At 41.3% G+C, this 20,911-nt stretch overlaps 1 protein-coding gene across 2 annotated transcripts in view; it reads right to left on the bottom strand.

Annotated features, from left to right (window-relative positions):
* Positions 1-15,425: 15,425 nt before the first annotated feature.
* The window catches only part of COMMD10 (COMM domain containing 10), a 66,943-nt gene continuing 61,457 nt past the window's right edge, over positions 15,426-20,911 (bottom strand). For both annotated transcript variants that reach the window (XM_077344351.1, XM_077344350.1), the window contains 2 exons: positions 16,572-16,631; positions 15,426-15,940 (listed from right to left, as the gene is read on the bottom strand). In XM_077344351.1, coding sequence (XP_077200466.1) covers positions 15,902-15,940; positions 16,572-16,631 — 99 coding nt within the window. In that variant the 3' untranslated portion in view covers positions 15,426-15,901. The remainder of the gene's footprint in view (positions 15,941-16,571; positions 16,632-20,911) is intronic.

Genomic DNA, 20,911 nt, shown 5'->3' with positions numbered 1-20,911 from the left:
CATAGAAAATCAAGAGGTTTGTTTGGGGTTCCATGCTTCCCAGATTTATCTAGAACTAATTTAATCTAAGATCATGCAGGCGGTGGAAGCTTGGACTTTAGACACCCTCCATATTTCCTCAGTCTTATTCAAAGAACACAGACAACTATAGCAAAGAAATAAACAAATATAATCAACTTAAACAAAGCTGGTCCTATACTTAAAGCTATACTTCAAAGGTACAGATGGGTCATGAAGATCACGTAAACAATTCAGCAAGGAAGAATCACTTGTATTTTTTAAATACCTGAAAAATGATTTCCAGTTAAAAAACATTTTTAGAATTGTGAAATTCCCATTTCCTGGAGCAGTTATTGAGGAGGAAAATCTGTGGGTCTTTCATCTTGCCCTTAGGGTCCTCAGGGATGCAGGCTGACTTTTTACAGGATACTGGGCTGGATCCAAGTAGGAACCATGGGACAGGCGTTTTGATTGCCAAAAATTTTATAAGGAGGGATGAGGAACCCTTGTGAACACATCTAAAGACAGGAGTTCAGTGAAAAAGATTGTCTCCTACATCTCGTGTCACAAGAAAATGTTATAGGATCCAACCAATGTATCAAAGGAACAAGAAAGGGCTTTCCCACCACAGCAAGACCAACAGTTTTTGTTTTGTTTTTTACTTTTCTTCCAAGTAGCTCAAGGTAACATATATAAGACTTCCTTTCATATTATGATTGCCCACAAATTTAGAGCATACTCTTTTTAGACTGGCTAAGTTCTGTTGGTGGATGGATATGAACTGTTCAGAAAAAACAGAACAGATCGAAGAGGTGGAGGAGTGGCACTGTATGTGAGGAAAGGGCTTACCTGTCAGGAAATTCTAGTGAAGGAGAGCATATCTACAGTGGAAAGCATCTAGGTGAAAATAAGCAAGGGGAAAACAAATAGTGTGGTGGTTGGTGTCTGCTACCGACCGCCTGACCAACGAGAGGATGTGGATGCTGCACTTTGTGATCATGGATGACTTCAATTTCCCAGATGTGTGCTGGGAAACAAACTCTGCAAAGCGTCCTCAGTCATGCAACTTTCTGACCTGCCTGGCTGACAATTTCATTTATCAAATGGTAGATGAACCCACAAGAGGTTCAGCCATACTTGACTTAATACAGACCAACAGGCAAGAGTTCGTGGATGAAGTGAAGGAGGTGGGGACCCTAGGGGGAAGTGACCATGTCCTCATAGAATTCCTTTTGAGATGGGGAGCCAAGGAGGCTTGTAGCCAGATGCGGATGTTGGATTTTCGTAGGGCAAACTTTAATAAACTCAGAGACATGATGAGTGTCATACCATGGATGAGAATTCTGGAAGGGAAGGGAGCATGTGAAGGGTGGGCGCTACTCAAACAAGAGCTATTGCATGCTCAATCAATAACTATCCCAGAAAGACGAAAACACTGCAGGAGCTCTAAGAAGCCTATTTGGATGCACAGAGAACTTCAAGAGGAACTAAGAAAGAAAAGGAAAATGTTCAGGAAATGGAGGGAAGGACAGAGCTCTAAAGAAGAGTACCTACAGGTTACTAGGCACTATAGATCAATCATCAGAAAGGCCAAAGCTGAGAGTGAGCTAAGATTGGCCAGGGAAGCCCATTGTAACAAGAAAAGATTTTTCAGTTATGTGAGGAGCAAACGTAAAGGAGGCAATAGGCCCACTGTTGGGTGCAGATGGACAAACTCTAACGGAAGATGCAGAGAAAGCAGAAAGGCTTAGTGCCTATTTTACATCTGTTTTTTTCCCACAGGTCAAAGTGTTTAGGCACATCTAGAGATGGCCGTAGCCAAAGGATAGTGTCTGGGTGGCAGGTTAACATGGATAGAGAGGTTGTCGAGAGGCATTTAGCTGCACTGGATGAGTTCAAATCCCCTGGTCCGGATGAAATGCACCTGTGAGTACTCAAAGAACTTTCCGGAGAACTTGCACAGCCCTTGTCCATCATCTTCGGAACCTTTTTAAGGACTGGAGATGTCCCGGAGGACTGGAAGAGAGCAAACATTATTCCGATCTTCAGAAAAGGGAGGAAGGGTGACCCGGGAAACTACAGACCAGTGAGTCTGACTTCTGTTGTGGGGAAGATAATGGAGCAGATATTAAAGAGAACGATCTGCAAACATCAGGAGGACAATTTGGTGATCCAAGGAAGTCAGCATGGATTTGTCTCCAACAGGTCCTGCCAGACCAACCTAGTTTCCTTTTTTGACCAAGTAACAGGTTTGCTGGATCGGGGAAATTCGGTTGATGTCGTTTACTTGGATTTTAGTAAAGCTTTTGACAAGGTTCCCCATGATGTTCTGATGGATAAGTTGAAGGACTGCAATCTGGATTTTCAGACAGTTAGGTGGATAGGGAATTGGTTATAGAACCGCACTCAAAGAGTTGTTGTCAATGGTGTTTCATCAGACTGGAGAGAGGTGAGTAGCGGGGTACCTCAGGGCTCGGTGCTCGGCCCGGTACTTTTTAACATATTTATTAATTATCTAGATGAGGGGGTGGAGGGACTACTCATCAAGTTTGCAGATGACACCAAATTGGGAGGACTGGCAAATACTCCGGAAGATAGAGACAGAGTTCGACAAGATCTGAACACAATGAAAAAATGGGCAAATGAGAACAAGATGCAATTTAATAAAGATAAGTGTAAAGTTCTGCATCTGGGTCAGAAAAATGAAAAGCATGCCTACTGGATGGGGGATACGCTTCTAGATAACAGTGTGTGAACGAGACCTTGGGGTACTTGTGGATTGTAAACTAAACATCAGCAGGCAGTGTGATGCAGCGGTAAAAAAGGCGAATGCCATTTTGGGTTGTATCAACAGAGGCATCACATTAAAATCACAATATGTCATAGTCCCATTGTATACGGCACTGGTCAGACCACACCTGGAGTACTGTGTGCAGTTCTGGAGGCCTCACTTCAAGAAGGACGTCGATAAAATTTAAAGGGTACAGAGGAGAGCGACGAAGATGATCTGGGGCCAAGGGACCAAGCCCTATGAAGATAGGTTGAGGGACTTGGGAATGTTCAGCCTGGAGAAAAGGAGGTTCAGAGGGGACATGATAGCCCTCTTTAAGTATTTGAAAGGTTGTCACGTGGAGGAGGGCAGGATGCTGTTTCTGTTGGCTGCAGAGGAGAGGACACGCAGTAATGGGTTTAAACTTCAAGTACAACGATATAGGCTAGATATCAGGAAAAAAATTTTCACAGTCAGAGTAGTTCAGCAGTGAAATAGGCTGCCTAAGGAGGTGGTGAGCTCCCCCTCACTGGCAGTCTTCAAGCAAAGGTTGGATACACACTTTTCTTGGATGCTTTAGGATGCTAGGGCTAATCCTGCATTGAGCAGGGGGTTGGACTAGATGGCCTGTATGGCCCCTTCCAACTCTATGATTCTATGATTCTATGTTGTGCTACTGTAACAGAGAATGTGGAAATGTTTAAAAGATGCCCTATGATGCTTTTCTCTTAAATTTATTAAATTACAATTTAATTTGCACTGAACTTTAAAAAAAAAGAACTATGATGAAGTTAACCAAATTAACCAATGGGAGATAATCAGTCAACAAAAATATTTTTAATTGGTTGATGGATCTTAAGAAAATCAATATCAAAATTATGGTTATGTGCCAAGCCAAAGTGTGACTGATTTCCTTAGGGCTACTTTCATTGTGTGGTGTGTTGCTGGGATCAGTGTCTGTGCCCTGTCATACAGGGGCTAAGGTTTCTTTGGACAACTGAAATAATACACTCAACAAAAAGCAAAATCCAACACTTAGTATTAATTACCAAGATCAGAACCTCCTCAATGAACAACTACATGGTACAGAAAGCAGAACAAAAGTGAAACAATTGATTGAACATCACAAATAAAATTTTCACTGCAATTCTGAAAAATTCAGTTAAAGTATGTATCTGATTTTATTTGCATAAGCAAGTTCATACATGACCATATTGTTTCTGCTATTGATTAAAAGCATTTATATCCTGCCTTTCCCACTGACCACAGTGGAACCAGGTAGGTTTTGAAAGCCTGTCCAAGCCGCCTATCCTCACAAAGGGATGCTTGAGGCTTCACAGAAACTTTTCCATGGAGAGTTTAAAGTAATGAGAATCTGTGCCTGTTTTTGCCACTGTCTTGTAAATTAAAAAACCACACACAGAGTGCACTATACTTGCAAACCAATCCTGATAATATTAAAACACTACTTTAAAAAGAGCTTAGATTCATAACCAAGTCCAGTCATCACCTTCCCTCTCAGTACAATCCTACTGGCTTAATATCTTCAGGAACCTCCATCCCATTTAATTGTACAATTTTCATACCTAGGCATTTTAAAAGATCAGGTCCTTGGACTATAGGCTGGCTCATAACTTGAGCATGCCCCATGACTGGAAAAAAAATCAGGCCAGGTTGTATGATTTCAGAATTTTATGTGTTTTAATCTAACCGTATTTAATCAAAGGTATTTCATGTTGTGTGGCCTGTTTTAAGCTTTATGTATTTGCCATAACACTTAGAAATTGTGTCCTGCCTTCAGCAGGTTTTACTTGTTTAGAGTGTCCATAATTAAGAATTACCACAGCTTCCTTCTGTTTTTGACAGATCCCAAAATCAGAGGGAAAATAGATTTTGAAGGTGATCACATCTCTCAGGATATTTAATCTTCTGATCAAAGCTGCTTTAAATGGCCTTGTTCATTAACTCTCATTATCAAATAAGGGAGAAAATGTCTACCCACACTTTAAGAAAAATGCAGTGCAACCACACTTAAGAAATATTTTTGAAAATAAATAATTGACAAATTTTAAAAAGCAAGCTTTTGAACTACCTTTGTTGAATTTCAATGCAGGTAACCCATTTAAAAGAAATAATGAAGACTTACAAAAATCCCATAGGAAGTCAGGCCTTGTTTATAAGGGATAATGAATTCAGTCTTTGGAGACCAGGGAGACTGTTCTACTTGAATTTTGTGCTGTCAGCTGCATAATCACCTAACAAACAGCCCCACAATTTCATTTCTTTCCTATTATGAACGGTAAAGGCTGCTAACCTCTTCTCCCAAATACACCCAGGTCAGGGAATGTCATATTGTACAAACACAATTTCCCACTTGCATCTTTCCTTTAAGTAGTATTGATATTTGATAAAAATTTATTTGAAATAATGCTGATGGATAACACAGCTTTGTCTCCCAGATGTATTTTACAGACTACTGAAGCAAAGTGCTAAGGAAAGAAAATGAAACACTTTGTCAATACAAGATGTGCTAAGTAAACCAGCTGCCAAAGGTGGGGGTGGGAAAGAAGAGCCATTTGCTGAAGCAAACTAGCAAGTTTCTTTTTAAAGCAGCAATATGATCAAGTCAAAGAAAAAGGTGCTGTTGGGACACTTCTGACATCAACCTAAGCAAAATGTGCAGTGGCACAGTGGTACTCTTTAGCAGCTCCCAGTTAGACCACTGGGACCAGGTTGGAGCAATTCCCCAAGGACTGCACTCACCACTCTTTGTCATAGCATAATTAAATAAGTAGAAGTTATACTGAAATTATAAATTCAGCAATAAAGGTCATTTTCCTGCACATTTCAAATGTTTTTGATACATCTGTGCCTCAATTACCTACCAATGAAGTCTGAATGGCATGTTTAGGCTCACAACAGTTCTCAATAAAAAGTGAGAAACAGAGCTTCATGACTGATGGAAGATTTGAACCTGGTTTTCCTTACATACCAGTCCAGTACCCTTGTTCTATCTTTAGCATATCAAAGAATTACAAAATTTCAAAGGAAATGTTGGTACTCTAATTCATTGGATAGGACACTGAGCTAAGGGCCAGACAAGGTGGTTATACATAACTCATGGCCATGCAGGGCCTTGACTGCACCATGTTCCCACTGGAACCCAGTTTCAGCAAGCTGCAGGATCCTAATTGAGATGGAAACTCCTACAATGGGGAGAAGTCACTCCCCATGCCATTTCCCTAACCTGAAAAGGCTCCAGGAGTCATTGTTTGCACCATCAGGGGCTGCATATCTCTTTTAAATTACTGTATAAGCCATATATGGGAGTGAAAACAGCGTGGTACTATCCTCTCTTATCAGATCTTTGGAGTTAAGCAGGGTTGGTACTTGGATGGGACACCACAAGGGAATGCTTTGCTGAGGGAAGCAATAGCAAGCCCACTTTGTTTCCCACTTGCCTTGAAAGCCCGTTGCTAAAATTGCCAAAAGTCACCTGTAATTTGGTATCACTGGTGTACGTGCCTGCCAAATACAAACAAATTGCCCCAAGTTCATTACAGTATCTGGGGGGATCAGTATGGTCCAGTGGTTGCAGCATTAGGTATGTACCTGGTTAACTGGAATTCTTACCTTGGTCAGGCATGAATTCATTCACTACTTCGTTCTCAGACGCCTACTTAAATTGAGAAAAACTAGCTCAAGGCAAATAGAGAGCTATAACAAATTCAGTGGGAGAAAAAGCTACAACTAATACAGTGAGCGTGTACAGAAAAAGTCAGCCGAAACTTCATTTTCATACAGGTTTTAGATTAAAGTTGTACCATGAAATACGTAATGAAGTATTGGGATCTTAACAGTAAGGGGGATCCAGCAAACTGCTTATTGATGCTGAAATGCAAGCTGTGCGCTTTAGTAGCTTGCAAAATGGCATAGATACAAATGTAGTGGGGAGTTAGGTATGGGGCAACAGGCTGAACTAAGTAATCTAAGCTTTGCCTTTCAAACTGTGGATTCTTATCTTTATCCATATGAGTGGCTATGGCTCGTATTACTAGATCTACTTTAAACACAAAAAGCCATGTAATACCTTTTATTAAGACAAAACAATGTCCGGGAGTTCACTCCTGAACTCTTGGTAAGGCTGTAGGGAGGGGAAGTTGCCTTCTCTCAATACCGGGTGTAGAAGACCAGAACACTGATAAAATGTTGCTAGGTAGAACAGATATCATGTTTCTCCTTTGTTTTTCCAAGGAAAAGAGTCAACTGCAGCCTTCAATTAAAAGATAAGAAACAGTGATGTGATGTTATTGTAGTGGGATTTTAAAAAGGATATTACTAGCCTTAGGTTATTGAATTTTGCTTTGGACAACATGGCTACCTGTTGTATGTATCTGTTTTAGAAACATAATTTATCTATTACAGTGTGTGATTCTTCAACTGGAGGGAAATTATAAGGGAAGACACTGCTTACAAAATCCAATTTGGCTTCGACTGAAACATTAGTGAGTTCATCATTAGGGGTGAACACAAACTGGGAAAATGCAGTTTGGTTTGTGACACACTCCATTTGCAAACCATGGACCATCACAAACTTTTAGCCCCCAACAACCCCCCAAAAGACATTCTAAAGATACCAAGCTCACAAGATCTCTGGCTGACTTTCCTATACCTGTCTTCCAAATGTGGTGAGGATTGGATATATGAGCCTTTTTAGGAATACAATTATGTGATAGACTCTCCCTAACAGCACCCAATGAGATCTGATGGAATGCTGGTCAGAGTTGAAAACCGCCATTAGTTCAATAGAGAGTCAGGCTGGCTCAGTGAAGCATGTGGCATAAGAGCAGCTTAATATGGACTAGGGAAAGTCATAAGAAACTACCCCAGATATTCAGAAAATATCTGAACAGGGAAATAGTTCAAAAGTTCAACTGAAAAAAAAACTTTGTAACCTTGACCTGATTCATTCTAATAATAAGAGTGATTCTTCAACTGGAGGGAAATTATAAGGAAAGACACTGCTTGTGGGTTTAACCCTATGGGCTGGATGTGGTTTCAAGGAAAGGAACAGTGTTTGACCCCAACTCCCAAAAATTCAGTGCAGTGCCAGAGTAAGGGGGTGATTATTAAAGGGGGCAGGGCTGTCCTGTCTGATAGTGTCTCTATGAATGAGAGGGAGAGAGGGACCTTGTACATAAATTATTCAGGACTCTCTACATATTTTAAAAAGGCAAGACAGATGGGGAACTTTGATTGGTTGATTTGTGTCATCCTAAACCTGAGGGAAGCAGGATGAGGAGAGGCTCTGAGTGACTGGAAAAGGCCATCACAAGTGGGTTGTAAATATTTTTAAAAAACAAATATTTTTTTTCCTGGCATAACTCCTTTTTGAATTTTATCACCATTTAAACTATTATATTTCTAAATTACTACTGTTTATTTTTCAATTTATACCCTACCCCTCCCAGCATACTGGCTTAGGGTGGCTCTCTCTCTCTCCTATCCTTATCCATGGTTCCTCTTAATATTTTAGAAACTGCCGGGGGGTATAGCGTGTCCGGCCCCCGGTCAGTGTCTAGACTTAAATCCAGCCCAATCAGGGTGCAGCCAGCAAAGCTGGCCACACCCATATTGAGCCAGCCCCTACATGACCCACCCTCCTTTACCGCCCACTCACTTCTCTGGCAGCCTGGCTGCAGATGCGCCTGGCTGCCAGAGCCTATGCTTCGCTGCCGTCCCGCTGCTCCATCTGGCCATCCATGGCGGAGGGCAGGGGCTGGCACCAGTGGCAAAAAGGAGGCAGTGAACTACAGGGGCCAGCGGCAGCAAGAAGGAGGTGGAGGCGGAGACCTGAGGCCACAGTTGCTGCGCCGCCAAGGTGGCAGCCGCACCATGGCACTCAAGACCCCAGTCCCCCAGACCGCTGCGAAGGCACGCCTGTGCGGACAGACTCCAGTAGTTCCCGATGGCGCTGGGCCATGAGACCAGCCCGCACTGGCAGCAGCACGCAGGAGCCTACCTTCGGGTGGGGGAGCCGCCCGCTAGCGCCCACTGCATTTCTGCTTGCAGTGGGCTTAACTACTAGTATGAGATATGAAAGGAAAATTTAATGGATTGCAACTATCATTCTACTAGCAGCAAAGTTCTCATTTACCCTGAAATACAAATTAAAAACACAGGACTTCAATTTAGCCTCTATACTGAAATCCCCAGACTTAGCAGTGTTCTTTGTATCTTTAAACCCCCCCCCCCGCTCCAGCTCCCCATTGGCTGGTTGGCCCAGCCTCGCCTGGGCTGGCCGGGGAGTTGCTGCTCAGAGGAAGAAGCCTTCCTCAGCGGTAAGTCCTCCAGCCGGCTTCCCCTTGCCCAGGGAGCCTTCTGCCGGGCCCTGGGGCAGGCTCGTCTGCCCTTGGGCCCAGCAGAAGGCCACAAAGCCCACTACCACCATCCCGAGCCTTCTGCCAGGCCCTGGGACAGCCGAGCCTGCCCCTGGGCCCAGCAGTAGGCCGCAAAGCCTGCCGCCACCTTCCCGAGCCTTCTGCTGGGCCCTGCCCCTGGGCCTGCCCCTGGGCCCGGCAGAAGGTCCCAAGGCCACCTACCTTACTCTGTTCCTCCCTTCCTCCCAGCATTCCCTTTATCCTTCCCTTCCTCCCAGCATTCCCTTTGTTTTCCCCTTTCTCCCTTCCTCCCTCTCTTCCATCTGCCTCTTTCTGGCTACCTGTTTCTCTCCCTCTTTTTCTGTCTCTATCTTCCTCCCTTTCTTTCTGTCTTTCTGTCTCTCTTTCTCCTTTTTCTCCTTCCTTCGCCCCATCCCTCCACCCACCCACCATGCTAGGGCCCGCTGTATTTTGGCCACAGTGGACTTAATATCTAGTATTAAATAATACAAATAAGTATTCACAAGTTGATGACAGAAATAAATCCTCAATCACAGTAAACAGAGTCAAATTAATTTCAGCCCAATGTGCATTCTTCGGTGGTCACTAGTCCACATATATATATACACACACACACCAAGAGCAATTGTTGGTACAACAAGCCAAACAGGTGTTGATCAGTTCACTTTTTATACTGTGTGGCCAAATGGTGACTATATTAGTATCACGCATCTTGTTCCATGATTTTCATATTCACACATGAAAACGTATGCTTGTAAATTATATCTAATTAGGGCAGCTCATTCCTTTGTAGTTTATATGTATACATCTACTAGCAATTTGACAAAATTAATTGATTTATTTTGTTTAATTCATTTTAACACTATTCAACCTTTATGGTTCCTAATCCATTATTGATGGTGACATAGCCCCGAGACATCATAGTGAAGGATGGTATATAAATTGAATGAATGAATGAATGAATGAATGAATGAATGAATGAATGAATGAATTATGCATTTACCTTCATTCCTTTCCTCCAAACACCTGTAATGACTTCCATAGAAATGTTATATTTTATCTGTACCATGTCCCATGAAGAAAGTAGGACTGAGAAATAAGCAACTTATTTCAGGCTGCCAAGAAAGGTCTTCAGCTGTGCAGGGATTTGTGTCAGCAGTTTTGCCCAGGGGATATCAAATCAGGTATTCCTTCAGACTTGGACTATGGATGACAATTCATTTAAAGAAATATATAAAAATAAACTTGGACCAGTAGCTACTAGTAATGGATACAGTTCAATAAAAGTACAAGAATGAAGATCTGAGTGGCCCCATAATTCTCTGGTGCAAAGGTTTAGTATAAGAATTAGAATTTTTAAAGCAAGGAAACAATTTGAAAGACAAAGTAAGGGGAAAAAAAGAGAAATGAGTTAGGAAGCAACAGCTCATGTAAGTGGTGTTAGATACTGGGCTGCCACCTATTTAAAGGGAAACTACAAGGAAACAATGTGATTGAAAAGCTGGGTACTTATAACTTAGCACACCTGGAGAAACAACTTTCATATTTAATGTGTTTGACATTTTGCATACTTGGTTTGTTAAGTGTTACAATTCAAACCAGCAGAAATAACAAAGAAAAAAGAGTGCAGAAGTACAAAGCGGGTTTTTGTTTAGAGAAAAGGCACACAGCTCTCCACCAGTTATAAACCAGAACAAGACCAGTTGTCTAAACAAATGGGCAGAATATTCAGCCTCCATTTCCTGACTCCAGTGTTTTTACAGACTGAAGGCAACCACATTAATTCCAACCTTAACTGGCCAACTTTAGTGTATTTTCCTCAAACAAAACCCATTTTTCTTAGCTGTGAGTATTTAGGGAAGAGAGCCAGTTTTTGTATGCCTAGCAGAACTTTAATAATGATAAAACCAAAGAAATGTGACACACTTTATGAACAACCCTGAATGCTGGAATACCTATCACTGATACATGCCATTTTGGTCCAGTAGGATATCAATGAGTGCGTCAAGTGGAATAAGCCTGACACAACAGAGCCACGTATTGCGGTCTCCAGCTGCTAGACCACTTCTCAAAGTTTGCTGTCTAGCTAGGCAGAAAAGAAAGCCTTGTGTCTGAAACCTTGGGGTGCCCTTTTTGAAAGTCAGTCTTCTTTGATTTTAAGTGGATTCCATTTATAAAGAAGGCATTTTGCAAGTACAAACAAGCTCCTGTAAAATGATAAATTCTTTCTTCAGCCTTAGTATCTCGATATTAATATCTTGGCAAACTATTTAGAGAAAATATAAATTCTGCCTGCCAGTGATAACATGGAATTGTCTTCCACCGTATGGTAGAAATATCTGACACCCTTATCATTTTGCACTGAGAAGAATCATATCACCTGCTCAAGGGAATACAGGGTTATATTATCTTGGCTTGATCCTGAATTATATAACTTTTCACAGGAAATTAAAGTCACTACTATCTTATGATTTTATACTTGCTAGTACAAAGTGTAAAAGTGCTGTTAATGCCTGTTCAGAGAACATAACCTGAGCCTCTAACATAAATCACGGAGAAATCTGGGAGTGATTCATCATTATGTTTCAGCACATGCAGACATTTTACTTCAACTCCTTCAGAAATGCCTGTATAGAGGTAGGACACAATGTCTGTTCTACTTATCCCATATTACATTCTAGCCTCTTGTCTGTATCTAAGCAGCTGATTCATATTTAAGTACTTTTAATGGTTAGCCAAGCTTCCTCACATCAGCTGCTAAAAGTTGGTTGGACTGCGTCATGTCATCTATTATGGAAAAAGCTGTATACAGATTAAGAACACACAAATGACTGTTGTACATGAGGAAAAGTATGTTCTGCTAGAAGGTTCTACTTCAGATTGCATGCAGAAGAACAAATATTCGAATGCACCCTCATCTAAAAAGGTTTACTTGCAGATATAAAACTAGTATGTCAAGGCTTAACCTAGTCTTGTCTGACATTATTACTTTCATATTAGCAAGATGGAGATATTTTATTCCCACACCCCCATCCATGCAACCTGGACATTGTAGCAAAACTACCCCTTTAACTGGGATAGCCCATCCTTGATTAGAATGATAGCATCTAAATTAGAATTCCAATCCTGACAACTCTTTGGATTGGGAATTAGCAGCACACTTTATGTAACCTGTTCTTTGAAACAAGTGGAATTATAACTTTAAACCGACAGGAAAAATACAATTTTTTTAATGGAGTGAAATTGAGGGAAGGAATGAAGGGAATCGGTCTCACGATCTTGTCTCCAATGAGGCCAAAATTGGATTGGTTTTTCAGTTTCTTGGATTTCTTTATAATGATTATAAACTGGAAGAAAGGACACCTAAGAGTCTATTGCTAGATGGATAGGATCATAATCTCCATCGAAGGTCCAGCTTTACAATTCACATGGACTATGTTTGGGAGTAGCAGGTAGCCAGGCCAAACATTAAATATAGACCTTACCCCATCCAGTGTGACAAGTTCCCCATTAAAAACAAGAAACATGCACAGATTAAGATGGTTAGTAACACAGCTGTCTGACAGAGATGCTTTTCACCAATACATTCTTCCTAAAATCCATATATCTGCATTTTTATTTTGATAAATCTAAATTACCCCCACACAGTGCAGTCACTCGACATAAATACTTATTCCTCTCTATCAGGAACAAGCTACAAAGAACAGAATGCCTCAGCATTAATCTAACAAAATGGCTTAGATACTTTGCCAAGAAACCAAGCACTCCAGATTTAATTTCCCAGATTCCTGCCATTTTCAAGTAACCATTTGGCAGTTTGTGGCCATGAGTTTGATTAGCGGAATTAATTATAAAGCAGATTACAGTCGTGTTCCCTTTAAAATATTTCTAGCAGCAATTTTATGTTCATATTTGCAGCCATACCAGGAGTTTCTTGCAAGTATCTGACTTCCAATATACATACAGAGACACAGCATTTGTAAAGATGTCAGCATTCACTACAGCATTAGAGCCACTACATATGCGTCTACAAGGATACTATTTCTATTTTTCTGTTTCAATGTAAGAAACGATAAAAGCTAAATGGATTAAGAGGTGCTCCCCTCAATCAGACAAGTGCAGCATATTTCACAGAGTAGCCAACAGTTGTCATAAAATCAGAGTTGGAAGAGACCCCATGGTCATCTAGTCCAACCCCCTGTAGACTGCAGGATATTCACAACTACCTATGCACCCACAGTGACCCCAATTCCATGCCCAGATGATAAACCCCTGCCCCCCCTTACAGAATTCCTGGTCAGTCTAATCTGGAATAAATTTACCTTCTGACCCCAAAGTGACAATAAGCATTTCCCTGGGCATGCAAGAAAGGGACACAAGAGCTAAGCACTGACACAATCCATTCTGCCCACCGATTCGCAATCTGCCCAAGTTCACAGAATCAGCATTTCTGTCAGATGCCTATCTAACCTCTGCTTAAAAACTTCCAAAGAAGGAAGTGGGAGGGTGGGGAGCACAGGGCACTTCCAATGCTGCCTCTTATTCAGATGTTTAACTAACCTCCATAGCCAGTGGCCACCATTTTAGTCACCATGGCAAGTAGCCATTGATCGAATTATCCTCCATGAATTTAGCTATAATGCCATCTACGCTAGTGGTCTATTATTAGGCAGTTAATTGTATGATGTATTTACTTGTTGAGTAAAGCAGTACTTCCATCAATTTCATTGGGAGCCCTCAAGTTCTAACATTCTAGAATGAGAAATAGTTCTCTCAACCCATCTCTCCAGCTTTGCAACATTTAATAAACTTCTGTCATATCCTATCCTTCCAAACTAAAAAGCCTCAGACACTTTAGCCTTCCTCACAGAGTGCTCTCTGACCTTTCCTTGGTGTAGTGGTTAGGAGTGTGGACTTCTCATCTGGTGAGCGACTCCTCCTCCATATGCAGCCAGCTGGGTGGCCTTGGGCTCACCACAGCAATGATAAAGCTGTTCTGACCAAGCAGTAAGATCAGGGCTCTCTCAGCCTCACCCACCTCACAGGGTGTCTGTTGTGGGGAGAGGAAGGGAAGGCGATTGTAAGCCCCTTTGAGACTCCTTCGGGTAGAGAAAAGCGGCATATAAGAACCAACTCTTCTTATTATTTGATTCCTGTTGCTGTCCTTTTGTTATCCAGACTGCTTCTCTCAGGAGTACTTTCCTCCCAGTCACTTCTCTCATTCCTTTTTGTCCATGATGAGGGCTGAGCATGCTTTATACAGTCTCTCTGCATCCTAGGTTAAACAGATATTATTCTGCCTTTCCTATCCAGTAATTAAGTGTATCTTGCCTTGAAAACCCTACTTGGTCACCATAAGTCAGCTTATCCAAATCTATTTCTCTTCTAAGTGACAAGCCTAAGTGTGAACCTACTCCTAAAACAACCAAACTATAGCATTCCACTGTGCAGACTCAGCTCTGCCTTCAGTTCCACTTTGGAGTCCTCTAGTTAGGCTCCTGACAGGGTTCACAGCAGACCAGCTCCTTCTTTCTCTCCTCTATGAAACTGGCTTTCCTCTCCCTTGCTTTCTGTCCTCTTCCCAGTCTGGCAATTTGTGGGCCTTGACAGTCTGCCTCTGCCCCTTCTTATGCATGTAGTAGGTGCTCTGCCTCTCCCCATTAGGTCTGACTCCACTCCTTGCTTCTCAGTGTCCCTCTCACTCACCAGCTGAGGCCATGGCACCAGAGAGCTGCTGTAGAAGGCTCCAGCTGTGCCAGAATGCAAGTGGATGCTGGAGCAAACTAATACCTGCCTGTGATGGCAACAAGGCCACTCACAGTGCCATTGGCTCCTTTATCAGGGGGGAGCCGGAGCCTCAGCCTAGCCTTTCCGCAGTGCGTCACATTGGTCATCTGGATGCTGACTTCAGCTGTGGCAGTCTCCTGTCAAGGCCCTCCCCGAAGCAACGGCACCACAAAGCAAGTGGGGATGCTTGGCTCCAGCTCTCAGCCTGGCCATTAGTTGGACTGTCCCACCGGAGACAGTCAATGCAACACATTAACCTGAACTGCTAAAGAGACTATATAACCAAATACATTGCTTGTAACGTTTTTGGGTTGTACTTTTCTTTATCCTATGTGAGGCCAGCTGTTCTCTAATTCTCTTTTGCAATAACTGAGATAACTGAAATAGCTACAGATTTTGTTCTTCATTATCATTTGAAATCCTAGAAACAAATGGAAGGCATTAGTGTTAGAAATAAAATTAAAATATGCAGAACAAAATCATCTTTATTTTTCGCCAGTAGTATACAGTTATTGTAGACAGTTTTATGTTAAGAAATGTATCATTAGTTATCAATTAATACATTTTTCAGTTCTCAACATGTTGATGTTCATTTCATTCCTCAACATTCCATAAACTGGCATCTCCCATGTGGTTCCCCATAAAACAGAGCTTCATAAATGCATGTCAAAACGAGTGAAAAAGAATACACTGTGTTTTCCCCACCATAGCTGCAGTCACATATACACATAGTAAACTATTTTTGATCATTGTGGGCTGAAATCATGAAGCAGTGAATTAGAACATCAATTATCTTAAAATTTCCTCTAACATACTTGGTCAAAGAATAGATGATCCATTTACCAAAAGCAATCGCTTGCGTATTTCCAGCACACAGCTGGCCTATCTTTAATAGAAAATACTGAAACGGCAGGAATGTGATGAAGTTAATCTTCAAGCAGTATCATGTAAGGGAATCCAGCTGTGCTTGTATAGTTTCCAACTACAAAAAAAAATCATGCAAGAGATTCAGAAACATGTACATGGAAGAGAAACAATAAACACCTAAATGATGCAAAATAAATCTACACTACAGCAACAATGCAATACTATGAACATTTGCATGGAAGTAAGTCCCTCCGAACAGACCTACTTGGATTGTTCTATACAGAAATCCCTTACTTCGGAATGTGCTTTCCCATTAAATTAATCAGAGTCCAATTGTAAAAAAAATTGTGTTCTTTAATATAGTCACACAACAGATTGGATGCAAATTTCCAATATATAACAATCAGATAAAATGTTTATTCTGACTAGGTGAAGACTCTGCATAAATATGATTTAAAAAAAATATTTCTACAACACTTTTCTGTCTTACAATCACTGTTCTTTGGCTTCTTTTGATATATGGTTTCTTTTGATATTTAAGAGCAAAACTAAAATCTGTATCAACTTAGTACTTTATATAAGACATAATTCAGAAAGGCACTGCTTTGGGGGATGAAACTATTACATGTTTACAAGGAAAGTTCACAGCAAGGATCACTAGCACCAATGGATTTGTAATAAAGACATTAAAGACAAAGGAAAGGTTATCAAAATGTTAGGAAGTCTGTAAAAATACCAATACAGACCTTGTTATAGAACTCAAACAATTCTTGATGATTGAATTCCACAAATACTTTCTCCATGTTCTGTGAAAAAAAGAAAAAGCCAAGAACATAGATCACATTCTATAAGGCTATTTACAATTTATCTTTGTATGTCAATACTCCTACTGATACAATATCCTTCAACGTTTTAATTTTTGTTGTATGGAATGTACAACAGTAGTAAGATGCTACAGATCATACAGCCCAAGGTACATTTTTGTTTGAGAGTTACGCTCCAAGCTGTAAGAACATAGATGCTGAAGAAGGAAATGATCTGTTGGCCCAGGAGTCATTAAGGGGAGGTCTCCCAGAGAAACACAAGACATATCAAGCAACATTTTTGGAATAAAAACAGACCATAACATTTATTGGTTACCATGTAAGGAACATTGGCAAAGCATGTGGATGACTATGAGTGTTATCACAAGGACAGTTGCCTCTGAGTGATGCCATTTAACACCCGGGTGAGACCAGGCACAGCTCCTGGCTGGACATACCCTGTTATGGCTCTAATCCCCCAGTCCCCTTAATGGAGTCCCCCAAATGGACGAGGTGGACACGCAAGTCCATCTCCCCCAATAGGATCTGTCTAGATGTGCAAAATTGCAAGTTGTGACAACTAAGCATACAAACCCCTAAAAAAAGGGAGGCAGGGTAGAAATCCACAGAAAAATTACCCCCAAACTTTCCCACAGCTGAACAGGCCAGCCCCTGGATGATGTGGAACTGGCCTGCGTGGCCCTCTGAGGCCCCTGCCTTTCCTTCTTATTAAACCAAGCAGAGGGAAGCCTCCTTTCGACCTCCCCAAGTCCAAGCCTGCAATGCAGCCACCTTAAGGTGAGTTTCATTATTTTTTCAAAGGCACATAAAAAACACAGGATAATATTTCAACTTTCTTCAGCAGTCCTTTTGAGAACCAGTAAATTCCATTATGATGAGACACTGGAGGCACTGTGTGTGACTGAACCCAGACAGCCATTAAAATGGTATACCAGATTGCCAAATAAATAACCAAAAGTTTTGGAAGAGATAGACGAATATATGGTGTCAGTGGCTAGAATTATCTATACAGCAAAATGGAAATCAGATGTCCACCCAAATTCAGAAGAATGGGAAAATAAATTTGCTGGCTATGCAGTACTGGCAAAACTAACAACTTATTTGAGAAACAGATTCCAAAAAAATGTTGGTGCCATTTTAACAACAGTCCCTATCTGAAATTTAGAGGGCTAAGGGGCAGTAATGCTTCCTGAAGATCTGACTTAGCTAAGAGATTTGAGTCCAGTAGCACCTTAGAAACTCACAAGATTTTCCGGGTGTATAAGGAAGCTTTGACTCTTGAAAACTTACACCTCAAAAATCTTGTGGGCCACTAAGATGCTATTGGGCTCAAATCTAACTGTTCTAATGTAAGCCAATACAGCTGCCCTCAGAAACTATGTGATTGGTAGCAACTATCCAGGGACTCAAGTCTTAAATCACCTACTACCTGATTATTTTAACTGGAAATCCCAAAGAGTGAACTTGGGACCTTTGGAATGCAAAGCAGATGCTCTGCTACTGAGCCATGTTCCCTCCCCACTAAACGGCATTTCCTTTCAGAGACATGTGCACATTCAAGGTCCAATTCTATATCGGCATGCTTTGAGGCTAACACATAGTAGCCTGTGCAGTCCACGTACACTGAGAACTTAAATCAAGTAACAACTTTGAAATAAAAATGGGCCAGTTTTTGCAGGCTGTGCAAAGTGTCTATTCAAATACTTTTACCAGATATTCTTAACATTATGTTCTTGAGCTGCTTCACAAAAATTAAAGCAAGGACTGATGTGCTGATTTCCTGTCTCCAGAAACTAGAGACTTTGAAACTTCAAACTTAGAAACTTCTTTAAAAGTTTATATCCTCCAATTTTTCAAAACACTTATTTTCATAAAGAGGCTTTGGGGAACCACTTAGTCTTCTGCTATGCAGTGAGGGCAATGCCTGCCAGCATTCACTTTAAGGATGTATATGGCTTGTATCTAGGTACAGAGCCAGCAGACTGGTGTGCCCAGATATGAACTGGCAGTCAGTTTCAGCTGTTTCAATAGTGAACTGTATTAATACATTAAAATCAGAGTCCAGTAGCACCTTTAATACCAACAAAGCTTTATTTAAGGCATGAGCTTTCGAGTGCAAGCACTCGACTCAAACTGAGGAAGCGTTCTTGCACTCTAAAGCTCACAAGATAAATAAATCTTTGTTGGTCTTAAAGGTGCTACTGGACTCTGATTTTATTGTGCTACTTCAGACCAACATGGCTACCCATTTTTATTAATACATGTGAGGAAGATTTAGGGGTCTCCCTCTCTCCCCTCTCTTGGCGTGAGTCGGACTCAGTCTGACCCACCGTGGGTCCCACCATACGCAGAGAGCCAATGAAACACAAATGTTTGGGAAAAGGGCGTATTAAAAAAGGGCGTATTAAAAGATATTTTAAAGCTACAACAAACTGGAGTAACAATGCAAGTACATTGTGTGGCAGAGATTAAAGCAGTAGTTCTCAACTTGGGGGTTGGGACCCCTTTGGGGGTCGAATGATCTTTTCACAGGGGTCGCGGCAAGGCAAGCAGCTTGGCCAGGGGGCGCCACCACTGTTGCTGCTCCTCCTGCAGGTGCTTGCACTCGGTTGCCAGCCACTCATCCACACAACAGCCTTGTGGGGTAGATCGAGATAGAGTGTTTGTCTGTCTGGAGCAGTGAAAAAGAGCGAGATGGGCATGGTGGGACAAGAGGCAGAACTGAACTGAGACACCCCGGAAAAAAAACCCCAAAACCCCAATTTATATACAGTCATGAACAATGGATCTTCATGCCATTGGTCAGATTCATTTACTTTCTGTGAAAGAACACTTGCATAATTTTATGGCTGGGGGTCACCACAACATGAGGAACTGTATTCAAGGGTTGCAGCATTAGGAAAGTTGAGAACCACTGGATTAAAGGAACAACAAACCCCTAACTGGTCTCATCTCCCCCTACAGCTGGGAGACAAGTGAAGGCCAGGCCGGTCTATTTTCTCTGAGAAAATGTTTTACTCAAAGCGTAATGGCAGATGGAAGCCAGGACACAATGAGGCTGCTCTCCCAAGAAACCATCCCCATTTATAATTAGCAAATGTTTTGAGGTGCCAGAGCTGGACTAATTGAGAAGATCTAATTAGGCAACTCTGACCAACTGGCCTCAATAGCACTTGGGTGTAAATAGGCCAGGCAATTTTGATGTTATCGCAAATCCAAACAAAGTTTAGATTTACAGAAGCAATATTTAATTCAACTAATTTTTTTTCTGTATAAGCAGCAGTTTTCTCAAAAATTATGAGACTGGATCAGAACAAAGTGCTGACAGCATGTAGATAATACTTACAATCAATCCCTAAGTAAAGGTATAGCCTTCTAATTACACCAAAGTCCACGATCTCATAACTCACGAGGACTGAAAGCACCATCAAAGAAACATTACACCCACAAGCTGGGGAAGTGGCCTGTCAGGTTGTAACAGGGTACAGCCTTGACTCAGGAACTCAGCTGGCTCCCATGGTGTGCTCAGCAGAAGAAGCCAACCCAGCCAAGTTCCTATCAGAGATGAAAACTACACTAGAAGCCAAGGGAGCTCTAACAAAGGGGCAGAGAGAACAGGTAGTACTGATCCTCTTAGTGGGGATGGGGAAGGGCAGCCAGGCCTCTATAGAAGTTCAGAAAAGATAAGGGCTGGTGAGCTCACCAACCCAACCCCAGTAGAGCCTGACATGAAACTATGGACTAGGATACTGATGGGTGAGTGTCTACATATCACCTACTACTTCAAAAGAAAAACTTATGGAGTCGGCCTTTTTGTTTTTACAAAAATCTTATCATGATTCTTCTGAAACAAATAAAAGAAGAGCCTGTCTCCATTATGGGTTCAAAACCATCAAAGCCTATGTTCTAATAAATATGTCTGCTGTAAAAGATAAATACAGCTATCTTTGGGGCTTAATATATCTAAAGTTCATAATCATACAGGAATAAAGATTGCATATAAAGTTTAGATTTTAATCTCTCTTGAGTATGGGAAGTATAATCTTGTAACTCAATATTTATTATAATACTAGATCACAAAGTCAATTTCATAGCTAAGCCTCACCAAAAAGATTAAATAAGATGCAACCCCATTCTGCTTCACTAAATTTATTTGATTTAAGAAAGGAAAGGAAAGGAAAGGAAAGGAAAGGAAAGGAAAGGAAAGGAAAGGAAAGGAAAGGAAAGGAAAGGAAAGGAAAGGAAAGGAAAGGAAAGGAAAG

The sequence above is a fragment of the Paroedura picta genome, chromosome 7 (assembly GCF_049243985.1).
Source record: "Paroedura picta isolate Pp20150507F chromosome 7, Ppicta_v3.0, whole genome shotgun sequence".
Lineage (NCBI taxonomy): Eukaryota > Metazoa > Chordata > Lepidosauria > Squamata > Gekkonidae > Paroedura > Paroedura picta.
The sequence above is the reverse complement of the archived record's forward strand: the minus strand, read 5'-3'. Positions and strand labels throughout refer to the sequence as shown.